Source organism: Clinocottus analis, unplaced genomic scaffold (genome assembly GCF_023055335.1).
Source record: "Clinocottus analis isolate CAN_PGR_092001 unplaced genomic scaffold, fCliAna1.0.p SCAF_7, whole genome shotgun sequence".
NCBI classification, from domain to species: Eukaryota; Metazoa; Chordata; class Actinopteri; order Perciformes; family Cottidae; genus Clinocottus; species Clinocottus analis.
The window spans coordinates 8,624,895-8,652,235 of record NW_027176229.1 but is presented as its reverse complement, the minus strand read 5'-3'; the positions used below and the strand labels follow the sequence as shown (position 1 = coordinate 8,652,235).

Here is a 27,341-nt window from a genome sequence, read left to right as displayed (position 1 = left end):
GTCAGGCGCATGTTTTGTATCCTCTCCTCTCGAAAGCTACTGACAACTGCCCAAAACTCCGGCGTGTCACTGAAATGGTATTATGTGAAGTTTTGTTAAGCTATTTTTGACTGTGCTGTCACAATTTTACCCAGCGATACCGCCTGTCACGTGAAAACGAGGTCTGCGTGTTGTTTGTAGGTGTTAGTGGTAGTTGCTAGCTTGTTGCTAACCTTCTTGAAACATGTCAGCTAACGTGAAGTGCACATTGATATTTATTGCACTCTTCCCTGTTTCAGTCCAGCGTTGTTTCTGCTCTCGCTTCAGGAGTAACGTTGAGTGTTCAGCGGCTGATGACGCGCAGTAGTCCGTACTGTAGTTCACAACATTGTAAAATAAAAAAAACAAACAAGCGCTCTCAAACTATTACAATACAATGCCACTTTAAAGTATAAAATACTTGAATTAAAACATGTCTAACTAATTCGCATGTTAAACTTATAATCATTGCCAGGCAAATAAAGAGGGCTGTTCTTCAGTTTATTATCATGGAAGCGTATCTTTAAGTTAATTTGTGGATTAAATAAAATGTGATGGCGCTCATCATTATGTACCAACTCCTAAAGAAGGTTTTAGGTTTAGTTTAATTTCAGTGTGACTGTTGATACAAACGCTCATGAAATGTCTTGGAATTATAACCCTTGGAAGAAAGTGAGTGAAAGAACTCAGAGTAGATTAAAAAATAAAATATTATAATTAAGCATGCCAAAAATATAATGTAATTGTATTTTTAACTTTGCGCTTACTGTTAATGTACATGGCTGGCACACACATCCTACAATTGTCTCTGTCAAGTGTATTTAGTTCTAAATATTTTTCTATCATGATTTATTTTAATTTATAGGATCTCTCATATTCATAAAGCCAATTGAAAGGATCATGCAGCCTCAGTGGCGTTATCCACAGAGTACTTTTTGGTTGTAAAATTAATCATATATCTCATATCCTGCTTCCAGTATGTCATGGAAATGCACAAATGCCAACTTAGACTTGCACAAGTAATATCTTCTGTAGAGGTTTAGTCATTTGAATGAGCTTTTTAAATTTGGTTGGAGTTCTGGCTGAACACAGCAAACTAGACGGAAGCTGTTTACTATGTACAAATAGTAGGCACTCTGTCAAACATGTCACCATCCATTACTTAGTCTTGATGCAGTCACTCATCACGTCCCTGAAGATGACTCAACGTTGTAACACGGGGATGTGCTCCTGGACAAAGTGTAACGTCTTGTAGTTTTCCGTGTTCTTTGTCCCCTGTTGCCTGAAAGTCTTCTTGAGATTATGGTACAATATACATTTACTTGTGTTCATATTTTAACTGTATGGACGGCAAAATTCCTCTCGATCTCAAGCCCATGAAATCCTCTAACATTTGGAGATGTATGATGATGACACTTGAGCTGTCAACTCTCTTGTGTCTCTTTATCCTCTCGTCTCCAGGTAAATGACCTCATGGAGGAAATGGGTGATAATGCAAACAGATAAGGCTCCTGGTACCTGTTGACCACAGACAGGACCTCCTAAAACTGGACCCTCTGACACAGTGCTTTATCAGTGCCTGCCTCAATGACAACCACAAGGCATTGAGCTCTTATCTGCAGTGGCCCCTGCTTAGCATTCACGCCATTCACGCGAACAATACCACCTCTTCCCACTCAGTGGATCTGTGACTGACAGTGGGTGTTGGTGCACTTGTGTCTGACTTCAACCTCAATGTGACGCTGGGCTGTTTATCCAGTCCAGATAACCCCACCAAGACACAATAAAGGGCGTGTGTCTTCCTCGCCACTTCCCATGTTGTTTGTTTAACTGAACTTTTATAATGGACCCTGCTCACTATTTGGCACGTTGGTTTCCTCCTCAGAAGGATCTGTATTAGTTGGGGGAGGGTTTGAGCAGAAAGGCTGACTGATGATCATTGAGCCAGCTCGCCACCCACTGACCAGCCTGCGAGGTGGAAGTGCTCCCTTGGCGAGAAGGTGAAAAGCAAGGAAACCTCAGATAAGACCATCGCCTTTGATATAGAATGACTAATAACTGAGGTATGATGTAGTTGGAATGGATGGATTAAAGCTTATTGGCAAAGATTTTACAGAAAATAAATACTGTTGGTGTGAAGGGTTGTGAAGTTGGCTTTTCATTGTACGGTCTATCTAGAATGCAGCTTTTGAGTTATGTGTAATCTACTTCAGTTTTCATCATCCAGCTCAAATCTCATATTTGATGAGGCTGATATCAGCAGGGGATCTTGGGATCCCATGCCTCCATAATAGCCCCAGTGAAGCAGGGGCATTATAAAGCTTGTATAATAAACCCCTGTGATCAGTATATCCCTCCCTCCCTGCTCTTATTTATGAATGGCAGAATTTGACAAGGGAGCAGCTTAGGTGGGTAGCTGCCGATCACATGATACCAGCACTAAAGAGCCAAGTGAGGAATGTGGACAGGACTCCCCCCTCACCTCTAGTAAAAAAAAAACTAAAAAAACTTTGATGCTCCATATCATAACGAATACCCTCTCCATCCCTTCCCTCCCCAAGCCCTCATATGTCCAGCAATGTCGAGGAGGGGAACGGGTGCTGCAGTCGGGTCGGGGGGCATAGATAGTGGTTGCGTTTGATCTGAAGGTCGCCAGCCCCTTGCTGGTGTTGAGAGATCCTTGGCATACGAAGCTGGCTCTTATTTAATAACATGAAGGGGAAGCGGACCTTTCTCTCATAATTAGGCCTAATTACCCCGTAGGTGTGGACAGACAGCCCAAGAAGAGACAAACTGCCTTTATCCATGGACTTAGAGTCAGATTACTCCAGAGCTGTCTTATCTGTTACAGGGCCAGCAGGAGCCTCAATCCTCATCTCCTGCCTCTTCCCACTGGCTCCCATATCCAGCTCAGGTATATTAATCAGTCAGTCTGATTTATTATGCCCTGTCCAAGACGCACAAGTTTAATTAGTCCTAGCTAGTTACTGAGATTTTTCCTGTGGACATGATTAATAAGACAGTTCATTGACCTATTGGGTATTTGTTATGTACTGCTCAATCACTTCATGAAAGTTTCGTAAGTTGATTAAAACTGCCGGGTGCAGAGCATTTTGGAGACCTAAATAGAACAAGTTACTTGTCCTTGAGGAGCTATGACCAGAGGATTACATCTATCCCGGCTACTTACTGCCGCTACTCCAGCAAGCATCCTTGCATCCACTAGAGACAGCATCTAAGCTTGACAAGTGACCGGCTTGATTGTTTGCTCGACCGCCTCTCTCTGTTAGCAAGGAACGATTTAAGGGTCCTTACAAATATATTAGAGTGACATCCTGCCACCTTCTTGTTTGTTTACAGTATCTGTCTCCCCCTTCCTGAGCTGCCTGCATGTTTGTATTTGGGTTTGTGGGTGACTCATGCAGCCATCACAACAGACCCATTGTTGTGGCCAACTCTGATTCACTAGAAATGCTGACGCCTGGAAAACAAAAGGAGCAGTCCACCGAGGAAGTAGTGGCAGGGGAAAGTGGCCATTTTACTCCTCTTTTGGAAGTTTAGTAATATATTCCCTGAGTAACAACTGTTGTCTTTGATTGATAGTGATCTGTGATTGCCATTGGAAAGTCTTCCAGACACTGGTCTTAGGACAATAAAACCAAACAGTTTCAGGTTGCTCCGTCCGTGACTCACAGCTTCATGCAGGCCTGCTGCAAGAGGACAAGGGAGACTTAATCCACCTGTTATCAGAGTGAGCCTCACCTTGTCACACTCACAGTCACAGAACTCAGAAATGCAGTATTATCCATCCTTTCACAGCTTAACTTAGAGACCCCTTACAAAAACACCATTGCCATTCTTTTCTTACTACACAATAACAAGTTTGGTCAGTTGTGGGCTGAAGGGTTTCCTCCTTGTTTAGTTCAGAAATAAGCGATATGGAATATATAATGCATATATAATGATGATTTTACTTATTTAGTTAGACGTTTGTGCTATCTTTTCTATAGTTAGCATGGAACAAAAAGCTCTCATTTGCAAGCAAACAAATATAAAAGCTGATGGGATGACTGTGTACTTGTGAGTCCATCAGACTGCAGCATTATGTCCTTAATTAGGCAGGCTGGTCGGGGGTCTCTGGCTCTCTGCTTCACAGATTCTCATGGACAATTTAACCACTAACCTCCTGAAATGAGTTGCTCCTGAATGCCTCAGGCTCCAGTTTCAGTGTCTACTGATTGCAGGGAAAAGTTATGATAAGTAAAAGTGGAGGAAGGGGTGATTGTGTGTGTGGCTGAATGTGTGTCTGTGTGTGTAGTGAAGATTTGCTCATCAACTCAGAAGGTCTAAAACATTAAGCTTCAGTGTATTATTGTGCAATACTTTATTTCTGAAACTTTTAGCAGTGTACTTAGGTTGTTTTTTTTTATCTATAAATCATTCAGGATTTAATCTCTTGGTAAGAGAACAATTATTTTGGTTTGGCCATGGATGAACTTATTGAGAATTTACAGACAAGTCTCAGACGTAAAAGCCAGTAAAACCTGTAAGACTGTGAATTTTAATTAATAGGCTAATTGTTCGTTTCTGTTTGTGTGTGGTTGTTTTTAATAAGTCATTGTCTATCCAACACAAGCGGTGTCTAATTTACATAATATGACTATGCTGCCTGGCATGAACAGGTTCAAAACACCTGTCAATCTCAACATGTTAAGCAGAATTTGGAAAGTTAGATGGATATAGGCTTTCTAAAGCCAATAACTAAGAGTCACTCACGTGTGATTGTACTGCAATTTAATGTTGTACTGCAATTTAATGTTGACGCATCATTTCCTAGCAGCATACCTGCGGTCGGTTGGGTTTCCTTAGCGGCCCAGCCTACAAACGACATAAAAGCCTGCGCTGTTACTTCTGCCTCTGGGACAACGGCTGTTGATCACAAGAGGAGGGAGAAGCCTGAATCGCCGTCTGTTTACTGTAATTAAGCTGTCAGGTGTTGTGATTTATGACGTATTGAGTAAGAGAGGTGTTATCGGGTAGACGAGAAGGAAGAAGACGGAGAGAGCCACAGGGTTTGTAGCTACTAACAATAGAGCAGATACAGACAGCGCATTAAACACAACTGTCTGCGCCGTGTAAGAGGACGCCTTCGAGGCAAAATGGAGCTACTTTCTGACAAGCTTTGCTGAGTAATTGTCCTAAAAGTAAATGAGATTAATACGTTTCTGATAATTGTAGATTTTAGGCGTACTTTTAAAGGTGGTATTGTATCCCTCTGCAAGAGTCAAGTAAACCGTATTTTAATGGAACATCTTGTCATTTCTGCTGAAAAGGCACACTACTGTTACAATTGTCTGCAGCTCATCTCTCAGCTCAATTTTGTTGTTGTCTGTTTTTCGGTGCGTGTCATGACACAGGTTTGCGGCCTCCTTGCAGCCACACATTGATTGCATGACCCAGGGATGTCTCGTCCTGCTCCGTCCCCCATCTACACCCTGAGAGGGGCTGGTGGGCCCCTCAACACCCTCCATTTTAGCTGCAACAGAGGGGACACTCCCCTCCTGTTTTCTGGGTGAGTCATTTATCTCCACATTCATATTCCTCCAAAAACAATGAAGATTGATCATCTAAAGTATATAAGTAGATACTAAGCCAGCTAACTATATTTTAAAACAACCACATAGTTAGGATGTTTAACAGCAGCGCACACCAAAAGTTAAATTTGCTCATGGTATTTGTTAGTTTGAACAAAAGCAACATTTTTTTGTGTCTGTCAAAACAACTACACAGCATTCTGTTTGGTTTTCCAGGTCAGGGAAGGGTGCCATCCATATGTGGAACCTGAACACCAGGAGAGCTGAGAAGATTGTAGAAGGTCATTCTGGTAGCTCGGTCATCTGGGTCAGCACCCTGCAGGTGACGGATACCCTCATCAGGTGAGGACAGATGTCTTACTCATCCTTCTCTTACTGGTTCTGTCAGAGCCTTTATACTATGGATGGTGTTAACTTCAGATTGTCTGGTTTTCTTTTTAACTAGGCTTTGATTCTGAGGTGATAAAATTATTTGATTGTTAGAATTCAATGTCAGATTTATGTTGAGAGAAAAAAGTTTTTTTGAAATATCCAAAGAACTGCAGCTTTTGTCTGTTTTGGTTCTCTCCATTGGTGGAGCAGTCAGGGACGGGACATGCAGGTCTGTCTGTGGGATCTGAGCGAAGGTCGTAGTGAGGTGATGGACTCTGTGTGGACCGGCAGTGTTGGATTCTGTCAGTGCTCCATGCTGGAGACGAGCCCTGGGACGCGCCTGCTGGCCTTCGCTGGACAACAGACCGAAGAGGTCAGACATTCGGAGCAAAATCTCTAAATTGTGTTTGTCAGTGTGAATGTGTCTGGGTATCTATGTTTTATCACATTTACAAATTGATAACCAATCTAGTTTGTACACTCTCTCACCCAGTGCATGCTGGGATGTGCTCTAGCCCCCTGCAACTTGAAAAGGATAACTTTAAAAAAATATTTAAAAATTTTTAAAAAACGGATGCAGTGCCACTTGTTAAGATTTCAGTTTAGGAAAAATAACCACAGACCCTCCAGCGTTTCCAATGACACACATTGTAATATATTCATCTGAAACATCCTTGAATTTCATGGCAGCAGGTGAGAGGTGGGATGGTTGATTGGTTACAGTCTGATGAGAATAAAAAATTCCAACTTGTAAAAACCTGACCAGACTTGCGCTTGTATGTTTGCTGAGTTGACTTTAAGAGCTTTTAGTAGGTTCGTGGAAACATAGAAGTTCCAAAGCAATAGTAGTTCTCTCACATCAAACCTCTGTCATCTTGTCCTGTTATCACACCGTGATCATTTGCAAATATTTTGACCCTGATACTTGTATTCAATTGGGTGCCCATCGTGATCATTTTAGCCATTTGTCAATGAATGTGTTGAGCCTGTTGGTTTGCCGCCAGGACCTACAGGCGGCAATCTAAGCAGCATCATTAAAACCAGCATTCATGTCATGAGTCAGCATGCACATAGCAAGAATAGGAACCAATACCAGCCACCAGCTAAATGTGCGTTCATTTTGTCTGTGGCTAGTAGCATGTCATTCTGTGAATCTGTTTAAAACACCTAATAGTTCTTTGAGGGCATAAGAAATCAAGGCAATTGTGCCCTTTAGGAGGTAACTGCTACTTCAGATGATGAAATAGTCAAAGTGTCTGTTTAAATCTTTTAGATTGGTGGATTAAAAAGAGAATTCCCAAGCATGAAAAGATTGCGCACTGGAATTAAATCTCAGTGGTATGTTATGTAGTTAATGCTCAACGCCCACAAGCCTGAAGGGTTTTGTGTGGATTGAGGCAGGATGGGGAGAGGTCAGCCAGCGATTCAGCCATCTTTTATTGCCTCTAGATTCATGTTACTTGCTCTGCTGTGGAGGAGCCACACTTGAAAGGGACAGAGCAGTCACCTGATCCAGCCAAACGTGCCTCCGCTAACCCCAGTCCAGCAGGCCAGGCATCAGGGCGCCTGTGACTCCCAGCACCTCAATAATGCTATTGTCCCAACAGACACAGACAGACAGAAACACACACACACCCATACAAGTTAGACTAAAACGGGCTGCAGCCGATTTTGTCATTTGGTCTCCCCATTCCACAGACATAACTGACCACGACAGATGCTTATCATGTAGACCCCCAACCCCCCCCCCCCCCTAAAAAAAAACAACAACACATTAATGAATATTCCCTCAAGAAACAATATGTATGTTCTTGTCACAAAACATAAACAATGGTGTGATTTAGTGCCATGTGTAAAATGCATAAATATACTAAGAAAGTAGAATAATCATTTCCTATTTCAAGTGGTTTTACTGTTTACTGCTCACAGCAAGATTCCTGCCAGTAGATTGCTGCCATGGAAGAAACATTAATTATTGGTGTTGGTGTTTTATTTATGGGCAGTGGGATGCCACACAAGAACAGTGAACACCTGAGGCACAGAGAAGTTCTTAAAGGCCCTCTTTGTCAGGCACACAAAGGTAAACACACAGGACAGATGTGGCCTAGCGCTAAAATACAGATCGCTTCCTTAAAGGGATGTTTAATCTGAGGCCTAATGAGGATGAATATGTGGATCATCAGTGCGGAGGAAGTCGAAGGAATGAGTTTTGGTAGTACTGTGGGTACACTCATACCAAGGCACACGCTTTGTCATTGGCTTCATTAGGCTGCTTTTTTTTTTTATCAGAATCAGTGCCAATGTGTGCAGGAAAACACCATTCATGTCACAGAGTCAGGCTTTAGCAGGATTTATTATAGACAGGGGGGGCGGCCGCTCTGCTCTAATGGATGGATGGTACTGCTGGTTGGAGGCACTCTGATCTGCAGAAGTCCTGAAGCACAATGAAAGATGCAGATTGTTGCTTTATTTGAATTCAAAAGACAAACAAATCGTGTGTGTGTGTGTGTGTGTGTGTGTGTGTATATGTGTGTGTGTGTATATATATATATGATTGTGTGTATATATATGTGTATATATGTTTACTTGCCTCCATAATAATTTCATATATATATGTATATGTAAATATGCACTAACCTCAAGTTTTGCCTCAAATGCCGTCATTTAAAACAGTTCATTAGACTTCCCACAGATCCCTCTGCAGTCACAAAAAGCTGATGTGCGATATGCAATAAATATGCTTTAATTTTGTTTCACATAATGCAGTAGTACTCCCCAAGATGGACTTGATGTGTAAAATTGATGGAGTTCTTCTGTAATATTGGCATGCTAAACCAAGATAACAAACATGGTGAACATTATACCTGCTTATCAGCATGTTAGCATTGTCATTGTGAGCATGTTAGCACGCATTTAGCTCAAAGCTCTCCTCTGTCTCCGTACTTTACAGCCTCACAGAGCTAGCATGGCTGTAGAATGTGGATTTGAACAAGTCAGCTCTCTCTAGTGCATTTCAAATTGTAATCATCTCGTGTTCCCTTCAGATCAAGATTATTGAGCTCCCCAGCAAGACCCCAGTGTGCACCCTGGCACCAGACGCTAAGCTGGGGATGGTCATGTGCATTAAATTGTGGCAGGTAAGCACCAGGCAGTCTAATATAATTTATTTTTTTACATTTTTGCAGTGTTTTTAACTTAATGGCAAAAAAGTAGAAATGTCCCTCTTTCTATTATAAAAACAGTGCATTCCCTAACATTTAAAACAAGGATTTAAAAAAAGTTATCTTTTTCTTCATTTTGATTGGCCATCAGCCAGTAACGAGACACAATAAAAGAAAAGTCAACAAAAAGGCACATGAGAGACGTGGCCCGTGATTTACAGCCCAACAACTTGTCCTGGGCCATTTTTCCCAAGCGTTTCTTCTCAGCTGGCACTGGGTCCCAACACTGTAATTAGAGCGTTTGGAAGGGCCGAGGGTTCACAGCCATATATCAGCCTGCAGCTGCACATCCAATCTGATCCGGGCAAAAAAGGTTACTTTCTGTTTTGGAAATGCTGTCGAAAAGGTTTTATTTTCCAGCCATTAAGGAGACCCTGTAATTATTTTTATGGTTAATTATTAACTCGTCGGGTTTAGGGCTTTGGGGGACGGAGTGAGGTTTCAGACTGTTTCACTACATTGGAGCTGTACAATTTACAGGCAACAGAAATCAAAACACAGCTTATCATTTTATTGCCAGAGTTAGTCAAGTTGGTGGCCCCATACACATCCAACATTCCTGTAACACAATCTATAAAAGCCATACAGCTGACATTGTGTTTGTGAAATTATTATGGAGGCAAGTAGACAAGTTAGAGTCTTACAATGCATGCTGACATTGTTTTTTTTTCCCCCCTTTGATTTCACCATTACAGCCACCTTTCATCATCTGATTTATGAACCAATGCTGGTTCAGCGTTGAGAGCCAGGAAACATAATGATCAATTATGACATTATAAATTATACAGTATCATTGTAATACAGCACAGGCAGCTGTCTGGCTTCAAAGCCAAAGGGCCCAGCTGATTCTAAACCATCCCAGTCCGATTCCTTTGAAGGGCATGTTCATCAGTTACACTGACTGAGCGACTCAAGAGGTCCCAACAGTTGGAAGTGACTAAAAACACACACACACACACACACACACACGCACACACACACAGAGTCTGGGAACTCTTCCCACACATTTTCTCTGCCAGTGTCATAAGAAAAATGCTCACTTGTCTTTCACATAAAATGCTCATATGTTACCCACAGTGTCCTGAACCTCACACAGCAGGAGGCAACAGCTGAAACTGTCACCCTCTCTCTCCATCCCATCTCTCTTCATCACACGCACACACACCAGGATGAAGCCACTGAAGCCAATTATCTCCTCTCTCTGTCTTCCCTCTCACCATCCCTCCCTCTTTTCTTCCCACCGTTGAGATGAGAAGTGATTATCCTCCCATTATTTCCAAGACAGACTCACCAACAGATTTATTGTCGGCCTTTAAGCCCTCTCTGCTGGAGTGTATGGAAAAAGATTAAATGCAGTGTTAAACTGCATTTTCTCCTGAGATCAGCTTCCCTTTTGCAAAACTCACCCAGCCACTTGGTTCATGTGCTGGGCTACATCTAAGAGGCGACAAGCTTACCATCTGATCTCTCTGAATCTGATTGGCTGTGAAGCGCTGACGTGGAGGGAGAAAGTTCCCCCACATGTGGGCCTGCCGTGTGCGGGGCTCTAGCCAGGGGGACAGTATTGATGTATGATGTGCAAGACTTTTAATGTGAACAGAGGCTGGCGGGGAAAAGGAAATGTTCCTATACAGATATCCATCACTCTCAGCTCATCACCTTGCTGCCTCGTGGCTATGACATCATGGTGGACCGGGTCTAAAATCAGAGGAAACGATTGGTTCCTTATGTTGAAGCACTGCCTGCCTCAGGCCTGTGGCGGCCACGTCAGCAAACAAACTGTTGTTTTCTTGGTTGATGGAATTTACAATACATTCAGGATATCACCATTCACCACATACTTCTCTCTAATTGCATTTCGATTTTATTTATCCATGTTTTTTTATTTATTATATTAGGTAATTTGGCGGAGATCATTTGACACAAATAAAGAAAGAAAAAAAAAACAGTAATAGTCTAAAATCCTAATAATCAGCTGTTGATCTTGATCAGATGTTAAACATCCGCCCTAGAAAATAAAATAAAACTACAATTCCTTTTAAAGTGAGTACATATCATAAAGATGCACATAATAGCACAGCACATACATAATAAATAATGCCACAGCTAGCTTGGAGACAAGGATTTGACCGGGATTTGTGGATGCCTTTAAGGTTATTGTTTAAGCCATACATAACAGGTTGTATATGGAAATGAATCCAAGCTTAGAGTATTTACAGGAAAGGTTGATGACTTGCATCAATAAAAAAAAATGTTTTGCAAGCAAAACATTTGTGTCCGGAGGATGAAACCAAGCCACAAGTTTACATTTGTAGCTGCTTTTTTTAACATTTTCACTGGTCATGTATTCTGAAATATCGTAACACCTCCTAAGCATCAGTGTGTAAAAAGATAGTATTGTCATTGTGTGTGTGTATTGAGTCTATGCCTTTTTTGAGAAGCTGCAGCTCATCATTTATAACAGAGAAAGTTCCCATTCAAAACTGTGATCTTATTTGCACACAGACCTAATTATAATGTTTTAGGAATAATTTACTCAGAACTAAGCTATAATTTAAATTGAATCACTGGTGCAAAGTCTATCTCTAGTCCACTAATGCTGGGACAAATGTTTTCTCTATTTACTTTAGATCATGCATAATCTAATAAACGTTCAGTTCAGCTCAAAGGCTTACAATGATGACAAGTGTGGAAGCATTAAGACATTTGGAGGCATTTTCGTGAGTTTATTGATTAACTTGAAAAATAATTGAAATTATTAGTTCTTTTGACAAAAATGAATTGGTAAGTAATTTGATAATCATTTAATCCTTGAAGTCATTTTCTAAGGATTAATTGCTAAATCTCAGCTGCTCCCATCTTTTCAATTGTAAGGATTTCTTGTCTAATGTGAGGGTGAATTGAATATCTTTGAGTTTTGGACTGTTGGTCAGACAAAAAAAGCAATTTGAAGGTGAGACCTTATTAATTGTCATTGACTTTGGTCCACCACTTTGTAGACTAAATCAGTAATTGTTACCAGTAAATCGATAATGAAAATAATCTTTTGTTTCAGGTTTAATATAAAACACGAGTATGGAGTGGAATTCTGTGTGTGCAGTATTATTGTCTTGAGTTGGGAACTAACACTAATTTACATCTAATAGCTTTGCACTCATAGTTATTTGTTGATGTTAGTTGTTAGAGCTTGTTTTAGTATCTCCATGACATGGGTACTGTGTGTTGCCTCAGCATCAAGGGGATTTTAAACCTCTCCACCAAATGAGATTGTTGTGGAAGAAGTCAGAAGGGAAAAAGTTAACAAAAATGTAATCAAATCTCTTATCTGGACTCGTCTTGAGGCCATAATGATCTTACTGGACCGTAGTGGTCTGAACCAACTGCTTGAGTGACCGTCTGACTAGACACGTATAAGGCCTTCCAGCCTACTGGCATTTTTTTTTTAAATGCATAAAAAAAATCACAATACATTGTAACGTGCATGATGTACACGAATGTGTCACATTTGAACTTGCTTCACAAATACAGACAATTACATAGGACCATGACTAGCAACAAGTTGGAGCCCAACTAGAAACGACCCAGGGTCATTTCTCTTCTGCCTCTTCACCCGGCTTCCATCCATCTGTCTTTCTAGCTGTTCTTTGGTGATGAATCTCCTCCCAGAGCCCCAGCCCCACTCCAGCAGAGAGCCCTCTTGTAGAAAGGCCTGTGGAGGATATAATGAATTAGGTGTCTACCCAGGGTTCCCTGACCTCCGACCCATGACATCATCAATCAAGGCGGTCCTACACTTAAGTGAAACGGGGGCCCCAAGCCTGGAACGCTTACCCGGGCCCTGCCGGCAAGCAGGGGCCAGTGATTTTCACTTGTTTTTATTTGTTTTCATAATCCCTCAGTGTTCGTCCTCGCTGATGTGTTTAGAAGAAATACACGACTCTGTCTATAATTTGTTTAAAGCTGGAAGAAGAGAAATATAGAGCGTTAAGTGAGAAGAGGACTTCAAGATGGATGCAAAAAATGGCTGACATAACCCCCTCGCACATATGGAAAACATTTCTTTCCCTTCTCACTTCTGCAAGGCACAGTGCTTTTGCTGGGGGCCTGATGGTATGTTAAAGGAAAGTATATGCGGTGCATTCATAAGTCTTCTGAAATGTATTAGGTCGTTCCACAGGCTACGGTCTTTCAAAGCTGGGAATCGTTGAATTGTTTGAAAAAACACTCCAGCCATACATGAATGCTTGGTACTTCCTCTACTGTCTCCATATACTGTATGTGCACAGGAGAATTTTGGGAATTTGTTAAAACGGGATATAGGTTTGAGCTCTCCAGTTGTCCCTCCCTCAATCCTTGGTAGTTTTTCCTTTTTCCTCCAGTATTTTTTCCCTTTCTTTCAAAGAGCAATACAAATATACATGAAGACCCCAGTTTGTATCAGTTACCTTTAATGTTCTCGTTCACAGAGGTGATTTACAATCTGTATATACGTGTGTGTGTGTGTGTGTGTGTGTGTGTGTGTGTGTGTGTATAAACACACACACACACACACACACACGCACAACTACTATACATTTTGTGTTCAGTGAAGGTTTCTCTCTGATATGTTTAACAGAAGTAATAGGTTTAGGTTTTACGGATGATGCCTGATTGTGCACCTGGTTTTATTTCATTTCACGTGATTTGAAAGATTTACTCTGATGATTTCACCAGTTGTAAACATTGCAGCTGGATCTGAAATGTCCTGCGGTAGAATGGGGATGAAACAAGACTATTCTGTGTTTTTGTCTGTATATTTTATTATGTGTGCAAGCATAATGTGTTTCGAGTTGAAACTTGTCAGTTATTTAGTTGATTGATCACTCAGTCAATCAACAGAGAATTTAAAAATATGAACTAATTGTTAAAGTTATCCATGAAGCTAAATTGCCAAACATTCTCTGGTTCCAGCTTCTCCATCACTTATCTGTTTTCTTTGATTTAAAATTGTTTTTTTGGGACACAAGAAGCAATCAGCAAAATTGTGATAATGAAAAAATAATTTCTTTAATAATCAATTGTTAAGAGAATCATTATTTGTAGCTCTAATGCTGTACCTCAGTAAATATTTTATTTATTGAGGTTGTATATTATGTAAAAAAAAAAAAAGAAATAATCTCTTGAAATGGCCCTCACCCTAACCCTTCATATAAACAAAATGGGTATAGATATAATATAACAACACTGTGTGTGTACAAAATAAACTACAAATGTTGTATTTTAATGAGGAGTTTTCATGAATAATAATCAAAACACCGCACTAAACATTTGGTCAAGTTTTAAGAAGGTTTTGCAGTCTGTTACTGCAGTGTGTGTCTACGTATCAGTGCTGGCAAAGAGTCCTTCGGCTCAGAAATATATATGAGGAGCAAAGTGAGGAGTGGTGTAATGGAGTGTTGGAAAGAGAGAGCAGCCGCCTGACGAATGGAGCCCACAGCGTCTCTCCGAGTGTCAACAGGAGCTTCCAAAATGATAACCTCTGCTCTGCTCAGCTTCCCGCACCACACAGAGGTTTCTGTGGCTTTTTTTTTTTTTTACTCCACAGCTCTCATCTCACATCGTACATCACATTAGTCTTACGCTCTCTCTTCCCATCTCACTGTCCCTCCTCTTTCTTTATCATCCTCCCTTCCTCCTGCAGCCAGATTCGGGTCACGGACCACTCCTGGTGGCTGGATACGAGGACGGTTCCCTGTTGCTGTGGGACGTAACCCAGAGGTCCATACTGAGCCGAGCCAAAGCCCACCCCGAGCCCATCATGTGCCTGACCTTTGACATCAAGCGTCTGAGGGGTGTATCTGGCTCCTCTGAGAACAAACTCTCCACCTGGATGCTGGACAGACAGAACAACCTGCAGGTCAGTAGAGGACAGGCTAAGAGAGAATAGTAGTGTTGTCTCATTTCGTTTCCCTCACAGTCCTGTCGTATGGACGACTACACCTCCTCATCCACACCCTCATGGTATTTAACACTATAAACTTTGACCGTTGTCACACAATAAGGTTGGATGAGCATTCCTATGGAAGCCCTGTATTCAGTGGATATCAGTGGTGTATGATTAAATATGACTGCACAAGTAAAACATAAGTTACATAGACAGTCTTTCACTCACCACATTTCTATAATCTTCTGTGTAAAAGGTGTCATCAGTACACAAGCAAATCATAATCCACCACCAAGCTAGCTTTTTGGTTCTAGGTTGTAGCTAGAAGTTTTTAGCCTTTCCTGAAACATCCTCCACGAGAAAGACGTTGCCAGTAAATCCACCACCAAGTCTGTTCCTTCAGTCACAGAGTATTCAAAAAATACACCAAGCAAAACTATAAACATTTAATTGCTTCTGTAAATGTGTTTCAACAACTTACTCCTTCCTTCCTACTGAGTTCAGCCAGCAAGTTTTCTGGTAGACAGAAGTCACAGTGTCCCACTGACCAATCACAGTGCATGCTAATGGTCACGCGGGCCCTGTGACCAATCACACGTCTCGAGTCTCCAGAAGGCTCTACCATGTATTTTAACCAGGCTGCTGTTACACAGAGGAAGACAGGTGAAATGTGATTGGATAAAAAATGTTGTTAAACAGGAAGAAGCCATACAAGAGGCCTGAAGGAGCAGAGGAACAGATGAAGACCGCTGTGTCATGAGAAAATAAGCTAATAAGCGAAACATATGATAATAATGTACTGTAGTGTATATGTAAAAACAATTACATTATAAATTATTTATGACTTTTAAATAAAATAAAAAAAAACATTTAGTGTACGTTTTGAAATATCAATGGTTAGGCTCCACTTGTTGTTCTAGTTTGCATTTGTACTACTACCGTGCAGCGGCCAGAGTCCATACGACACATTGAACCATTCATGCATTACTATTCTATTTCAACTGTTTATCCATTTCTTTAAGCTAACTTTTTAACTGTTTATCCGTTACTTTTTGCGAACCATTCCAACCATTTAGCTGTTACTTTGAGGTAACTCTTTCAACTATTATATCAATGAGCTTTCACTCAGTATTTTAACTATATATCTGTTTTAACCATCTATCAATGAGCTTACACTTTTAATTGTTTATCCATTACTTTTAGATAACTATTTCAAACATTTATCCAATCCATTTACCTAAACGGTTTGTTTATTACAATAGGCTTTTTTTTCCACTGTCTATCGCAACATGTAGGAGTTACATCTCACTACATGTGTTGATTTTCTTTTTTATTGAATCAAAATACAATTTTCCAAATTAGTTGTAGTTACGATTTTTTATTTTTTTTATTTATTTTTTTACAATTTAAGTATGCCTTAACAGTGTCAGTGTCCTGGTTGAGTAACTATTATAGTATTCAGTAGGCCTCCTGAAGGGTCCCTAATTAAGGTTTTGAACCGCTACCTGCTAACTTATTGTTGCACAAGAGCGTCTGCTAAATACCGTGAAATATAATAAAAAGGTAATGATGGAGATGGGAGGAGAGAAAAGTGGCCTTTCTCTAGGCTCTCTTGGAAAACATCGGGGGCCAAAGAGGAAGAGGCTCAGTAGGGCTCCGGGGGCCATAAATCAGCTGCTGGTTACACAGCGTTGGCAGGGCCAGGGGCCAAGGGCCGGGCTTGAGCTGTCACTCCAGACTCAAACCACCCACAAACATTCTCACTGACACAATCACACTTTAGGTGTGGATATGAATAGCTGTGGATAACAAACACATTACAAAATGAAATTCTCACACATGCTTTAAGAAACAGTAAAGCCCATGCCAGAGCATCTTCTGCCACACCAAAAGACATGCATCAGCTTTGCGCCATAATTCATTCTACGTAGCAGCCAGTGCTTCAGAGACCTAAACGCCTCATTTGAAGCTATATTTTCTCTTGATTTCATGAGCAAAAGGGAATGCTCCTATTTTGTAGCCAATCCCCATGAATCAGAGCAGAGGGGAACCTGAGGCACAGAGAGTGCACTCCTGCAACGTGAAGGGGTATTATTCTTTCCAAGGCTTTTTACAAATGAATGCTTGAATTAGAAATATTTGCAAAGCCCCATTTTTTTCCACCGTAAATATGTGTCTAGAAAAACACTACGAAGGATTTGATTCAATATACCAAAACAGGAGGAGAGTAGTTATTTGGTTTATTTTGCTCATGCAACAAAATATTGATTCAGCATGTAATCCAGGATGAGGATAACAGGAAAAAAGCACAAGGAGAGGGAAAAGATCCAACAGGGGCTTTTAAATTATCCTGAAGTGCAGCTCAGTGTGACGTCCAGACAGCTATCCTCAGTTCTTCCCACAAAAGTATTTTTGTGTGGCAGCAGTATGGGGGGGGGAGGACCTGCCGGGTGGCGGACCCGGGCGCTGGATCCTGACGGACGACCCGCGAGAGGTAATAAAAATATCAAAACCTCGGAGGCCCCTTACCTAAACAAAAAACACATCTGCAGTAAAGGGAACAGTAGTTCACAGTGGGAGGCTGCAATAAAGGCTGAGGAGGCTATAAGTGCCACAGCATCCCACTTCCCACAAATTACCTTTGCAATACCATTGAATATAGTGGGAAGATAGATGCATTTGTGGAATGGAAGAGAAACTGAATGTGACACAACACAGTGCTGTTATGATTTAGTGAAGCTGAGGGGCTATGAAGTGAGCTTATCAAGCACAGATAAAGACAGACAGCCTCAGGAATGGAGGTTAATGTATTACACATGGCTCCCAGAGGCCTTTATCTCCCGTTGGACCTGGCTCGCCTTGCATCTTTTGATAGTAAGAAGGCATCATCTTCAGCCTCTTTTCTCCTTCCCTTCGAGTGCATATTTTTGGGAATGTGTCAGGATGAGATTATGAGGGCGTGGGTGTTGGGGTTTACAAGCTGTTAAGCCAGATGGACATACATTTAGGTGGCCACTCCAATGTAACAAGTGCATTGACTTCTCCAGCAGAAAGAAAAAGACAGACATTGCAGACTGGAGAAAGAGAACGCAGGTAGACACAAAGGAAGATTAGAGGTGTAAATCAAACATGGTGACAGCACGCTGTTTATGAGGCTGATGACAGTTCTCTACAGGTGGAAGTCCTGCCCCTTCATCTTCACTACAATGTAAAAGACCCCCAGCAGTCACTTCCATGGTGTCTTTTGTGAATTATTTTAGCCATCAGCCAATCCGTGTATGTCGTTACTTTCAGGTCCAGCCTCAGTCTGATGTGGAAATTATGTATTTATGAGCTACTGCCATGAAAATTCTCTTCAGCACCCCCCTGTTTCTCTTTTCTTGTTTTTCTGAATGGGACCACGAGCCTGTTTGACACATCCATCCCTTGTCAGCCAGCACCTAGCTCTAACAGGCAAGGTGACAAAAGGCTGTAATCTCCCCGCTGCTGAGTGTGATTCTGGGACAGGGTGTGTCAGAAATACCTGCGGAAAGCCTCCGAGCCGCTAGGCTCGAGTGAGCGAGCGATGATGGGACGTTTCAGTAGATGAGCGTGAACGCCAAGATCCGTGCCAAGACTGAGGGGGAAAGACGCGAGGCTTGAGTGAGATCTGCCAAGTGGACACTCCCTTTGAACGTCTCCTCTGTCGGTGAGATGCTACATAAGAGGATGCTGAAGTGTGAGTTTGTATCGGATCTGTCGTAGGCCACAAAAGGTCTCGTCGGACCAGCTGCCGAACAGAGCTGGTAGCCTCCTGACAGCTGAGGAAGTTGGTGTTAAGACTGTGTGTGTGTGTGTGTGTGTGTGTGTGTGTGTGTGTGTGTGTGTGTGTGTGTGTGTGTGTGTGTGTGTGTGTGTGTGTGTGTGTGTGTGTGCGCGTGTGCGTGTGTGTGCGCGTGTGCGTGCGTATGTTTGCGTGTGTGAGCATGTGCTCTAACACAGGCCAGGAAGGCGTGTTCAAATAAAATGATGAAGTTCAAAGACGGATTGTGTCTAGGATGAGATAGTAAAGACGGAAGGGGAAGAAAAATGTGGTGTCAAATAAAATAAGCCGGGACTTGCTGGTTAGAGCGGATGGATTTCATTCCAGATTTAGACCTGGTTAATGGCAGCAGCGTTTTCTTGGTACTCATTCAGCAATGTGTGACCCGACAGCAAGAACAACAGTGCTGCTTCTTGTGGAGATCATGGAATTAAAATAACGGCACAATTTAGACTTGTTTTTAAAGAACAAAGAAGAGTTATCCCAACCATGAAATACGACTTATTCAAGGTCTGCAACTAATTGTCATTTCTATTATCCAATAATCTTTGGGTTGTTTTATCGATTGGTCATTTAGTCGATGATATCATTGTGTTTCATTAGAGTTTGTTGTTGTCGCTTATTCTCTGATTGATAATAGGAACATTTATCTTAGCTTTATACAAAAACTAGAAACAGGAAATAGGAAGCTTTGCTGTGTCCTAAATGTCAAACGATTCCTTAAAAAAATAACTAAACTCTGTAATTGTTTTGTGAAATAAATTTCTGTCAATCGATCAATTTAATTTAATTTAACAAAAATTTAACAAAAATATCTGTATTTCTTGTACTGCAGTGTTAATCAGAATATGAACGATCCTGTGTATGACCAAACTAATATTACGGTCAAGCAGCAACTAAAATATATTTGAATTATTCATTAGTGTGTTGATAATTGTTGTGATTAAGTAATGAATTAGTCTCTAAAATGTCAGAAATAGTAAAGAAAAGAAAATGCAGATTACAATTTTCATGTATTTTTGTCCAACTAACAATTGAAGTTATATTCTATGTACAATCATTTAAAACTATATAAAGCAGCACAACCAGCCCATTGGTATATTTTGTCCCATTAGTGACTTTTCTTTTCATCAACTAATTAATTAATCATACAAAAATGTGTAAGTGCTCTACACTTGCAGCTTAGGAACAAACATAGCTCCCCATGAGCGCCATTCATTTTAAATAGTACCTCCGGACAACTTCTTTTCTCACCACTTTAATTTTGACTTTCTCAGACTGTAGAAAGTCAAAACAATTAGCCAGCCTGCCCCGCTGAATGACCATTACTTCATCATTAGCCATTTACTGCTTACAATTGACCCTTTAATGAAACAAATGCCTTTTCCTGACACAAACTATGGGAAGCAAAACAAACAAAAACAGACACTTAAACCCATCATTATCAGGCCTCTAATGCAAACCAGATGGAGAGAGGTAGGGGCATACCAACTTCTTGAGGTAATAACAAAGCTCCAAACAATCTTTTACCCTCCAGGTTTCTTTGTATCAATGTATCGGGCTTGTTTGGTCTAACCAGGCACACTCACGTTCGCACTGGTGGTACCAGCGATGATGGTTCGCTAAACAAAAAAAACTCAAGAAATCCCATCACTGCCGGTTCCGATTTTTCTCGCTCGGTTTTGATCAATGACATTCCTCCCTGCTCTCTCTCTCTCTCCCTTGCATTCCACTTTATCCACTTGGGCTATGAGTACCTGGCTTATATCTTCCACATGCAGCTCGTGGATGGTTCCTGCTCGGAACAGGAGCATGCAGATAAATTCTCCACCGTCTCCTCCCATCCATTAGTCTCCCTAGACACAGCTTATGAAGTCAATTATACGCTGTCCAGTTTGATTTCAGCTCCCATATCCAGATGTTTGTGTCCCATCTACAGGTCGAGCTGAGATCCCTGGTCTGCAGGAAGAGCACGTTCGCTCCCCAGGAATGCCCACCTCAGCAGGCCCTTTAGATAGTGATCTTTGCTGTCATTCATTATAATATGTCAGAATGTTGCCCCTTTAGAGAGATTGATACAGTCCTAAGACACTGTAGATCACAGGAAGAGGGAGCTGTGGCTAATCTTTAGCAGGCAGACGTTACAACAGTGTATTTATCGGGTCTCTTCTCCCGCTGACCAGACCTTTCAGTGTGAATGTAATTCATCAGAGCCGCTTAAAGCAACAAGGCATCTGCAAACAAGCATTTCAGCAAGAGGGTCTCTCTCTCTCTCTTTCTTGCAAACTGTGACAAAGGTAACTCAAGCCCTGCTTCCAGAATAGCCCCGCCCCCTAACTCCAAACTAAATAGTGGGACGCAGAGAGATCTGCTCGCGGCCCTCGTGCCGTAATGTTTTATGGCCGATGATTGAGTCCCAGGAGTCTCCAGCCAGGTTCAACAAGACATCCAGCCTAACACTTGGACCTCAGTCATCAGATCAGCTGATAGTCTCTCCCCTCTTGGTGTTTGTGTTGGCTTCAGTTTCCTAGACGGCAGTGATTAATCGACTTACTGACCTAATTATTATTTTTGTCTCCTTATTTGCATGAACAATATGTTCATTTGGTTTTATGTTTCACTGGCAATTACCACAAATAAACTGCTGCTCTGCATCCTCTGTGTTTACAAAGTGTTTGTAGTACGTGTTTCCGCATGCATGTTTGATACCTGGTTCTAACCTGCAAAGACCTGCTAAGATCCTTTTCCTCTTTCTGGTTTTAAAGCTCCAGGACTACGTGACGCTGGTCAACCCTGGGGTTTCCCAGCTGTGTATCAGGGAGGACGGTAAACTTCTGTCGGCAGCGGGCTGGGACCATCGGGTGCGGATATTCGGGTGGAAGAAGCTGCGACCACTGGCAGTGCTTCAATACCACACGGACATGGTGCTAAGCGTTGCCTTCTCCGACCACCAGGACCCCAGACAGAGACTGCTGGCCGCTGGATCCAAGGACCATCGGATCAGCCTGTGGTCAATATACAACGAGGGAGCGGACACTGGCTGAGCACATGAGCTCTGGGAAGACATATGGACTTTTAATTAATACTTTCTACTGATAGTGTGTGACCACAAATGGTGTTAGTAGCCAATAATGAAGTCATTGTCTAGTTCAATGGTTTGATAACTGGACAAATGAACTGTTCATTTATTTTGGTACTTGCCTCTCAATATTGCCAAGCGTCATTGATGTGTGAAGCAATATAGGGCTGGCTTCCACCTTCTGATCAAAAGGGAACTGCATATGAACTCTATCAAGTCTGCCGGGACACGTACAGCGATCCTGCAGAGTTGATTATATTTTTTGTTTTTGGATTTTAGAAACCTGGTGAATAATATATTAATGATAAAAAAACAAACCACTTCCTAATTATAGAAGGTTGTTTCTGACATGTCCATATCGATGTGATTTGAAGCTGATTTTCTTAATGACTCAATACTTCATCCTGCTCCAGAATTTAAGAAATAAGACCCCTTTCAGCACGATGTTTATTAATCAACCTTAACTGATTTTATTTAGTCCCCTTATTAACTTAAAGGACATTAGTAATTTCAGGAGTAGGTTATGTTTACAGCCTCATCGATTTAATCTGTCCTCAACAAATTTAAATGCCATTTTTCAAACAATGTCTACAATTAACATCAGGAATATTGAGGCCAATATTTGTAACATAAAAACTGCAAAACCGTAAAAACTCCTGGTTTGGTATTTTTGTGTGTGTCTGGTATAGTGTGAATTTTCTTGTGTAGGATTTCCTTTAAATGTGAGGCTAATTGAAATAGCCACTATGTTTAAATAGTTGAATAGGCATTAGCTGACCTTTTTATTTTGCTGAAGCCTTTTGTGACGCTCTGTGCAGCTATGCGGTTGTGTTGACTTATCTAATAGATTTGCTCCAGTGGACCTGAATTTGTGGGATACAACGCACCTGAGCAGCTATGTAATCTTGTGTTGTTATTTTAGCAGGTCTTAGCTTAACACACAGGCCCCTCCAGCCTGACCCGAGCTGTGTTTGTCAAACAAGGTTAATCACAGCAGGAGCATGAAGAACAGAGCTCTGTTGGTTTAGTGGTGGTGCTCATCTGCAGATGCTCTCCTTCATCAGCATATTCTGTTCATGCGCTGATTTTCCTTTCTCAATTTACTCTTTGTTAATCAGAAAGATCAAGAACGGAAGAAATCTACATTAATGTAAACATAAAGCTGAAGAATTTCAAAGAGAGTTTAAAAAAAAAAAAGGACTAACATGTCAATTGTTACTTTCCACATTTACTTTACATGTAATGCCAAATACCGATATATTTGTGTGAAACAGACATTTGTCATAAACAAGGCCATGGGTCTTGTTGTGAAAGTCCCAGAGTAAAAAGAGAGGTCTTGTTTTTCTGTCCGCTGTCTCTAATAATACCTATGTGAGTCAATGAGCAGCATGGGAGCTCATGTGTTGCAACACTGTGCCGAGAGGCCGGGGGCCGGGGCTTCAAACGCTCAACGTTCTGCATCAAAAAGGCTTTGTCTCCTGGGATGACCCTAAGTTGGGAAGCTCATCATGCTGTACAGGAAAGACCTGAGAAATCAAAGAGCCAGACGAGTATAATGGCCACAAATCATCAGTGAACAGAGGAAGAGAAGGTCATTTGCTACACCAGCTGCCTCATGGTGACGTTACTGTCATTGGGAAAAAATAAAGAGCGGTCTTGACTGATTTTTTTGCTTGTAGTCAAACTTGTGTTTGGAATGAGTTGTGTTTTTCTCTTTTTCCACGTGCCGTGTGTTACTGGCATGTTTTCCTTGTTCCCCGTGGAGCTCCGGCTATACCTTTTGTGTCTGACCCCACTGGTGACATCTTGCATTCATAACGGCTTCCTAACACTCCTGTTGGCTTTGAACAAACACTCGAGGTGGTGTGGGCCAGCTTCCGTCCATTCTCTGATAAATCAAATGCTGTGTTCATTGGGGCAGATGTTTGCTGAATGGAGCCGACGGCAACCAACAGGCCTTAGAAGTGCCCGGTGAGGTGGCGGTGGACCTCATAAATCACTTCATAATGGATCATTTAGGAAGTCAATAAATGGACAGAGACCGTCTGCACAATAGGCCTTGCGCCTCACTTATCACCTCACGTGCGTCTGCCTTGGCCTCCGAGGTCAGAGGTCGGCCTTGCTTTGGAATAGGACCTGATTCCTTTGGGTTGTGTGGTTGATGCTGTCAATCCCCGAGCCTCTGGGTGTATTCCTTGACATGTAAGTCGTAACACTGAGTCTGTTTATTTAAACAACATAAATGGTTAAAAAGAATGATCTGAGAAAAATTCTGTATTAGCCAAAACCAATGTTCCGCCTCACAGTTGAGTTGGTTTTATTTATTTTTCCAAATGTGACTTAATACAAACGTATCAAGGCTCTTGCGCAGTGGTGGCGATGTGTTTTGATGTTCTGCATAAAACGTCCGCAGCAACTTCATGCGCACCATGGACTGGAGTACCTTTTGTATTAGGCCAAATAGGAAACACATGCGCTGTTGTTTCGTGGCAGGAGTCTTGATTGTGTTACCTGGCTTTTTTTTTAATAACTGTCCTCATACCGCTGGCAGGGAGGCGAAGCTCAGCAGCAGAAATGTACACATGGGGCGAAGCGGAGGAATCGAGACCCCGACGGGCCTGTCACAGCAGATGTTCCAGATGCAGCGAAGTGTCAAATGATGCCTCAAGTCGCATTATCATCTATCCACTGCCTCCTCATACTTCACTGGCAAGTCCTTGGCACCATTTCTCTCGGAGCCTGAGACATATGGGCACATGAGTGTAACTCATGGGCCGAAGCAGACTGCTCTTGTCCTCGGTGTTAAATGATGGATACATTGAAATATTTAGCTTGAAAATAGCCTGGGTCTGTTGAAAGCATGCCATAGCCTATTAAGGTGCATGTGTAGAAATGTAATGTGGAAAATATTTGCCAAAACAGGCATCATGCTGACAATAGATGATATTGATGTGCAATTCAATATACATCCTCCAGCGGGTGCAATTTCTCTGATTGCCATTTTGAGATTTTTGCTTATGTTTGCAAGGATTAAAGTATCTGTAATCTCAGACTATTTAACTACATTAAGCAAATAATTAGTCAAAACAAAGCTTCATTTAGGTGCAAAAGGCCGTGTTCCTTATGTGTATATAGGATCTTACTTTCAGATCCCTTCTAACTGTAGAGCAGAGTTTCAAAAAGAGAGCAGCCTCAGGCTTTAATGGCAAGTCTCCCCAGACTGATGCATACTACACCAGGGAGACCATTTATTAAGAGAGCAACATATGAAGAACATTTTCATTGCTGGATAGGGATTGGTACAAAGTTGGAGAATTGTTAATAGTGCAGGTGGTGAGAGAAAATGAGAAGGCTGTGTCTTTATTGCAGTAGTGAGATGTATTTTTCTCTAGTACGATACATAAATATAGATACTATCTGTATTTATACATTTTGATTCAGCTTGTTTTGTTATAGTCTGCAGTAGGTTAAGATTTTACATACTAAACAAATTTATAAAATGTGATGAATTAACTACCCAACTACTAGATATTCAAGCCGTTAAAATCAAGTCCACTTTGACAAACTAACACTGAAAAGCAAGGACTCCGAGATAATAATGTAATGATATATTTTAGAATATCACTGACGGATTCTTCCTTTTGATACATTAAGTTGATTGTTCTTGTGAAGGGGCAATTTCATATATTTTTTGTCTTGTAATATTGTGATCTGTGCTCGGATCTGAATGCTTCCTCCACAACTGTTTAATTGTTACCTCACCGTACTATTTATCTTGTGTCACAAGTAATCTTGCCTGGCCAGCTGGCCACTGCACCCCTTTCAGGGGAACAGGCACATAACCGGTGGCCCAGCCAGCAGAACGCATTGAAACGTGCAGGTTGTCTTTTTCGCGAGATATTTGGACCAAAGTATATAGGAATCTTGGGATCCACGATAATGTATTAATCGGGAGCAAACTTAACTAAATCACTTCAACACTACCGATGGAATATTTTCCTATTATGGCCACTGGCGTGCGGTCACTGTTGTTCTTGACTACACTGTGACGCGCATTAGCGGTCTCATTGAAGTTTCCTTCTGTGACGTGAAACCTATAATTAGTCCGCACATCGCCTCGTGACCCTCCTCCTCGCTTCCCGAAACCCCCCACGAGCCTCGTCGGCGCGGGGCTAAACCCACCAGCGTCTCGTGGAGCTTCTGGGCTTCCGTCCGTCGGGCTGCTGCAGCACCTGCGGGCCGGCGTCGGGCCCCAGCAGGCGGCTTCCTGGCCAGACTAAACAAGGATAGGAAGCACGGCGGTGAGCAGGCTGTTGGCACTTGTACAGCACTTAAAAAAAAAAAAAAAAAAAGTCTATTTGTTGATTCCTTATTTGGCTTAGATATGACCCGACATCAGAACAATTATTTAATAGTCTGTTGGATATAAATTAGCAAACCAATGAGCTTCACACTATGTAATTAGCATATTGAAAATACATCCATTATTTCAATCCTTCTGAACTTTCATTTAAATTGACGCAAAACGGAGGATTAATTGGTTATAGTGAAATTGACGCAGTATCGTTGTTCATGTTGTTGCATTAGGTGGAGTCGCAGCTTTCATGCTATCCTATAAAACCTATTGTCACGACGTGTTTGGCTTCAAAATACAGTTTCATTGTAAAGTAAATGCTTTAGTCATCACCCAAACAAACAAAGAAATGCAGACCAATTAGTCGGCGTTTAAATGAGTGGAAACATTATTTAACCTTTGACACCTTTACAAGCCATTAAACAGTCAGAGGTCAGGCGCCCCAGGCATCCTTTTCCCTGCTCTCCACTCAATGGCAGCTGGGTTCAAGTAGAAAAAATACATTATTGAAATGAATCATTAAGGGTACATTTCCCTTTGTATCGTGACAGGCACAAATCCCAAAGCAGAGCCCCGTCCCCTCCAACTAGATTAACCTTGACAACAAAGCATTCCTCATATGACTTCAAAAAGGAGATGGAAATGGCGCCACACATAGGAGATGGTGACTTTCTTAAAATATCACCCAACCGTCCCATTAAATATGACCAATGATATCCTTTTGTGAAGAGAGGAAATGTGTCTGTTTTCACTTTGTATGACATGAGTTCTGTTGAAAACACAAATTATAGAATAAAATGTTTTTCAACGAGATTTTGGAAAATATTTCAGTTCCCGTTGATTCACCTCTTGCTAAATATTTCATCAGTGTAAGATGTGGAAAAAATGTGCCCTCTGTAATGTGATCACAGATACTTCAAATGTTTTTTTTAATCAAAACTCAGAGGGAAATGTATATGTACAAAGTATGATCAAGAA

The 27,341-nt window shown here is 41.5% G+C and overlaps 1 protein-coding gene across 3 annotated transcripts; it reads left to right on the top strand.

The window, feature by feature from the left end:
• On the top strand, nt 1-23,662 carry gnb1l (guanine nucleotide binding protein (G protein), beta polypeptide 1-like). 3 transcript variants are annotated; one of them, XM_068566563.1, is made up of 8 exons: nt 31-77; nt 2,870-2,932; nt 5,436-5,590; nt 5,829-5,954; nt 6,195-6,357; nt 9,029-9,121; nt 14,886-15,101; nt 21,696-23,662. In XM_068566563.1, exons 3-8 carry the CDS (start codon nt 5,481-5,483, stop codon nt 21,972-21,974), a joined length of 987 nt encoding a protein of 328 aa, XP_068422664.1. In that variant the 5' UTR covers nt 31-77; nt 2,870-2,932; nt 5,436-5,480; the 3' UTR covers nt 21,975-23,662. The 3 variants fall into 3 exon arrangements, with proteins under 3 accessions (XP_068422663.1, XP_068422665.1, XP_068422664.1); XM_068566562.1 differs by lacking the exon at nt 2,870-2,932 and having other exon boundaries at nt 1-77; XM_068566564.1 differs by lacking the exons at nt 2,870-2,932; nt 9,029-9,121 and having other exon boundaries at nt 1-77.
• Nucleotides 23,663-27,341: the final 3,679 nt, after the last annotated feature.